General features: G+C 30.8%; 1 protein-coding gene across 1 annotated transcript in view; it reads right to left on the reverse strand.

The window, feature by feature from the left end:
* The window catches only part of GRIK2 (glutamate ionotropic receptor kainate type subunit 2), a 775,369-nt gene that overhangs the window by 427,967 nt on the left and 341,227 nt on the right, over positions 1–6,175 (reverse strand). Inside the window, exon 6 of the mRNA XM_006140134.1 lies at positions 1,061–1,114. Within this exon, the coding sequence (XP_006140196.1) occupies positions 1,061–1,114 (54 nt within the window). The remainder of the gene's footprint in view (positions 1–1,060; positions 1,115–6,175) is intronic.

A 6,175-nucleotide genomic window follows, 5' to 3' on the forward strand; every position in this document is an offset into this window, starting at 1 on the left:
GTGCCCTATAGCAAAAACTTCTCAAAAAAGAAATAAAAAAAAACTACTTTTATGCTTTGAAAAAATATTGAATGAAAAATTCAAGAAAGAAGCCAAAAAAAAAAAAAAGAAGAAGAAAGAGATGGCCCTTCAAGATGTTGGGTCCTGTACTCAAACCTTAGTTCTCCATGTGAGAGTCTAGTGCCTCAACCACTGCACTACCTACTGGCCCCGAAGTCTAAATATTTTGAAATGATCTTAATGAAACAGCAAGTACAATTTTTCTACAGTATGTAATAATTCAGGAACAATATACATGGACATTTAATAGATTTCAAATGAAAAAAAAGATAATTAAATCTCTAAATAAAGAAAATAATTGAAGGAGGAATAAAGAAAATTGAACAGAGGTCCAAAGTTAGAGAAATTCTCATATTTTGGTGGTGGATGGTAAAGAACTAGTGAAAGAGAGAGACAGTTGTTTAACAGAAGAAGAAAAACCGGGACAACATATTGATTTAAAAAAAATAGAGCTAAGAGTAAGTAGGTTTGATAAAAGGGTAATGTCAGATTTCATACGTAATGAAGTAAAATATTATGGTGGGTATGTGAAGAAAAAAATAAAGGTAACATTTAAGTAGAAAATTACAGCATATTAACTTTTGAAAAATCTAAACATAGACAAAACAGGATAGAAAATTTAATCTGCTGAAAGGGCAACTTCAATTAAACTCATTTTAAAAAGTGAACATAACACAAGAATTTTTGCTTTCCTAAAGAATTGATTTCTCAGCAAAACAATTTGAAAAATACATTATGTCCTGAAAGTCCTCTAAACCAATCTTAAAATAAAACATAATATTTTAAGTCAATACCTGAAATATTATTTCAAAATCATCTGCTTCCCACTAAGAGTTAATAGTTCTCTCTGATAATTTATTCTAGATTTTATTTAAAAATAAAGAATAACAACAACAGTGTGATTCACATTGTTTCTTCTCACTTCAAAACCTATTTTTATACTAGCAGTCATAGTAATAAAATTTAGAGCATTATATTTATGTTTTAATAAACTACTTACCAGAGTGGTAAAGATATAATGATAGTACTCTGTCATCATTCCCATAGCTAATGCCTAACGAAAAAATAAAAAATAAAAAAATACTATTACTGAAGGTATAGATTATATGAAATACATTATGTCAATAAGTGAGAACAAAATAGTAAGATGTAATGAAGAATCAACCCACAATATTCAAGTTACAACAAAATTAGGTTAAACTAAATCTTTTCCCAGTAGTTAAAGAAGATTAGTAGTTACTGAAGGAATTTCTGAACCAATTCTCTTGATAGAAAAGCTATTAGTTGAATGTTTGCAATTGAAAAGCTTATGGCTTTACACATTAAAGAAAGCATTAAATTTGACACAAAACCTGAAATTAGCACATCTTAGTTCCTTCTATTTGTAAAGTCTTCACTACAAATACTCTAATGAGGAACACCATTTTATTCTGATGAACAGTATTACTCAATTAGGAAAAAAGTGCTGCAAAGTTACAATACCAACAGGCTGCTTTTTTTTTTTTTTTAAGTATTTATAGATATTTTCTTAGCATGAATGAAGGAAATGTAAATCACCACTATTATTCAAAAAGTACATCTAATTAAATAACTGTGCTCTCTTTTGTATTAATCGACCAGTTGCAAATTACTGTTTTATTTCAATCCTCTACAGTTATCAATTTCAGGCTATCAATCTTAACACAATGACTTTTGGATTAGAATTTCTATGATAATAAGTGTCCATGTCATCTTCCCCCCTGAAAAGAGAAAAGGGTTTTAAAATAGCTTCTGATCATGAACAGTAGCTGGCAATAAAAGTTGGAAACAATGTACTTTTTTAGCTGAATAATGAGTTCTAGGAAAGGAGTATTCTCAGGTGCCTCTGCACAAACTCCTGAAGTAGCTGCCCCAGCTATACTCTGTATTCTATGAATAGAAAATCATCATGCTCTGATATTGCCATTAACTAGTTAGGTGGAATAAAATCTGTAGTTCTATAACATGAGTTATTCAGTTAAGACGAGAGAGAGATTTGCAAAAAATTTTGGAACATGTAAAATGTACAAAAGAAAGGAGAAACACTGATTAATGTAAGGTGAAATGAAAAAATTGAGCAGAAGGGAATTTAGGAATCAAATGACCGAATAATAAATCCTGAATGGATAGTAACTATCTAAGCCAAGAATGCTCTGATGAAATTTTATCTTATCAAAATGAGAGCAAATTTCCCTTATTAAACAAACATTTGTAAGATTATCTTTGTAGACGGGATTCTTTATTCCTGTTGGATAAGCACAGGGGCTTTCTATCTCTATAACTACTCAGTGACAGCTCACTATTATCCTTGTCAATGTCTTTTATTTTATCAACTCAATAGGAATAGAAATAGAGATATAATCAAAAGAAACAATAATTTAGATTTATAACTATAAATAATATTTTCACTGTGCCCAAATTGTTAGGTACTATTCTAAGCTCATTTCATATTTAAGACTCATAAAAAACCCTGTGAGGTAGATCCTATTATTATATCCATTTTATAGGTGAGGAAACTATGAAGTTAAAAAGCATAGGGCAGTGAGTAAACACGGACTCAAGGTCTTGGAGTTTGGATTAGAACACAATCTCTACTGTTACACTATTTTGGCCTAAAATAGCCGTTATACTCCCACACTTTGATTTCAATGGATAAGCCAAAATTGTACATTAGGCTGTTTTTCTAAGCTAGTGGCTAAGTTAGAGCCAATCACAGCAGCTAGGCTTCAGTCAATCATAGGCATCCCACTTTTTAAATCAAGTTACTGCAGACAAACTTCAGAATATAACCAATGTTTCCTCTACCTCACTTCCTCACTTATGTTTGGTGTACGACACTTTCCTGTTTGGTCAACTTAAAAAGCCGAGTTGACCACCAGGCTGGCCAGAGTTTTCCGGAAGTCCGGGAACAGCTGCCCAATTTAAATAGTGTTAAGATTTGCTCTAATAAAACTCTATTAAATTGGCTGGTTTATTTTTCTTTTAACTACCATTTTAAAAATGATATATTTTATATTCCTAAAGATGTAGATCCACTTTAGAAACTACACTATCTAATAATTTGAAAAACTAGGCATGAGAAATAGTGATTGTTTAAAAAATAATTGGAATAATAATAATAATAATTACAAAAAACAATGAAAAGATATTGAATGATGAAGTGGGGAGTTTAATGTCTCTGTATTGACTGACATGCACGGCAATCCCTTTTTTTAACTTTTTTTTATTTTTTATTATCATCATAATCTTCTTTATATTACATTGATTACATATAACTTTACAGTGTATTACATTGCTTTTTCAAAAGGGAATGCCATGCAAGTCAGTCAGTACAAAGACATTAATCTCCCCACTTCAACAATCAATATCTTTTCTATGTTTTCCCCAATCATTATTATTATTATTCCAATTATTTTTTAAAACAGTCAATCGCTATTTCTCATTTTGCTTGTAAAAATACTTTGCCCATCATGAAATACTTCTCAAACCAATCCAGTTGAGAATACTATACATGTCATCATCAACAGTTAATAAGCCATATTTGAAAAAGCAATGTAATACACTGTAAAGTTATATGCAATTCAATGGAATATACAGATTATGATGATAAAAAAACAACAACAACTAGGCATCTCAGACCAGTGCATGATTTCATTTCAAATAGTGCTTTGGTAGCAGGGGTGGGAGGGAATTAAGAGATATTTGGGGAGATAGTAGTTTGTTTCCAACGTAGGTATTCTGTCTGCACTGGCCACATAGGGTTTTTCTTCATCACCCCGAGAAGAAATCTGTATATTGAGTCTGCTTGTGGATTTCATTGACCTCTGAATTTTTTATTTTGAAAATAAAAGTCAATTATGGACTATAATGTAGAATCTAGAAAAAGCTAGGAATAAAAAAAGAAGATGCTGGTTATTTTTGATTAAGTACTCTCACTATAACTTTACTCACAAAAATAAACAAAAGGAATACTCTTGAAGGATTAGTTATTCATTTCCAGTGGGATCTAAAAGATTAAAAAAAGAACCCGTGCTGGACCTTTTTTAAATTATAGCCTGTTTCTTATCGCTACTTCTGAAAAAATCAGTATGCACACCTCAAACTACCTTAGAGAGAATAAAAGTAGCATATTGTACATAAGTACAAATAATATGAGTACTGTTAACAGAAAATTACTTGTACTATATCATCTCTCCCAGAAAAAAACACAGATTAGTTTGTCTAAAATCAAAACATGATTAGAAATCTCCAACATTGAGCTAGTATAGTTTTAATAATGCTGTATGACAAATTAACACATACAGTTATCTTGTCATTTAATTTGCAACAAGTTTATCCTTCAGTTTAGAAAGAAGTTAACAATGGTAAGTGGAAAAAAAAAACAATGATAAGTGGAAAGTGAGTTCTTCCTACACACTTACAAAATTTTTGTAAGAATTCTTTCTTCTAATTTTATTTATTATGGTTATTTTTTAATTTGACCAGAGAAAGACAGAGAGAGAGAAAGAAAGTGAGAGACCAAACTGCCAGGTCTAGAACTCAAACTGCAGATGGTCATATGGGAATCCACTGCCTTAACCACAATGTCACCTGCCAGCCCAGATACTTCTTAAATTTTTATTTTATTTTACTTCTTGCTACTGTAGGAATTTATTTGCATCTATTTTTACATTTTTCCAGGCTAAAAGTTTTTATTTCACACTCTCTGATCTAGACTTTGAAGTTCTTGATTACTATTTTTCCTCTGTGATAGAATGTCCTTGTAAGGTTTTACTTCAGAGCATCTTGGCTCAGCCTTAGGGGATTCTCTTTGACAAATGTGGATGAAGGTGTAATCATCTGCTATTGAAGCATGCACGCCAATTACTGCATTCAACTTGCCTCTAAGCAACTCTAGGCAGCCCCAAGCTCTACTCACTTTGAAAGCTTTTAGGTAGGCAAACTTGAAATATACTGCTGCTCAATATTTAGTAAAGGTTTGGTTAGTTTAAATAAATAAGTTAAATAAATTAAAGAAACAAATTGGGCTAATCTGATTGGAGTCATCCTTTCACTGGTATTCCTAATATTCACTCTCGAATAAGGCCAAATTAACTGAAAGCTCATCTACAAAGAGACTTCATAAAAAGTTCAGGAAGAATGTTATTTAAAGTAAAGCGTAATTGGAAGGAAAAAAAGAAATCCATGTATAGTGTTTTCATAATAGGCATTTAAAAAAAAAAACATACTGAAACTTCTTCTACTCTTCAACTCCTATATCATATCTTTAGAATTTCAACACTGCACTGTTGAGGAATCTCAGAAAAAAATAATAAAACATAAAATAGATCTCTGTGAAATGTACTGCTACATTTAGTAGAAAAAAATTTTTTGCTTTCATTATGAATTGATTTCTAGAGTAACATAAATCCAGATGTGAGACAAATGCCCTAAGGGAAAATGTAGGTTAAATAAAACAACCAACCAGCCACCGCTGGTCTGCCAGTGTTATAGGACCCTGACCATCCATTCTGTGTAATCTTAACTATCATGTTCTCATTTTACATTTGCTCTGATTTTTTTTATCTATAAACTTTATTAAAAGTGTATATTTTTCTGTTGTATATATTTAAACATTATCTTAGTTATGTTTTCATTTTGCAAATAGAATAGGTTATGCATAAGAAAACAAATACAATAAATATATCCAATAGAAGACAGACTATAAATACCATTATTAAAGATGATGAGTATTTTCACCTTTCTGACAGCAAAATAAGTCAGCTAATTCTTTACAGAAAAGACAATCGATTATTTACATACTGCTTAGAAGCCTAGAGAAAGCATACTAAAGCTGTCATTGAAATAAAGTGCTGCTCACTCCAGAAACAAAGGAAGGTCTCCTTCCAAGTCTGTATATTCTCAAAATGTGATCAAGTGTTGTTTTAAAATTATACAAAAAATAAATTCTGATTATAGATTTCAGTGGTTATTTTACCGTATCTATTAACCACCAAAGAATCCCCAAACCAAAAACCAAACATAAATCCTCATATACTTTATTACCCAAATATAATACTAGAGCAATTTTCCAAAACAAATTTTTTATTGTAGGGAA

This window comes from Tupaia chinensis, unplaced genomic scaffold, assembly GCF_000334495.1.
Source record: "Tupaia chinensis unplaced genomic scaffold, TupChi_1.0 Scaffold000022_1, whole genome shotgun sequence".
Taxonomy (NCBI): Eukaryota; Metazoa; Chordata; class Mammalia; order Scandentia; family Tupaiidae; genus Tupaia; species Tupaia belangeri.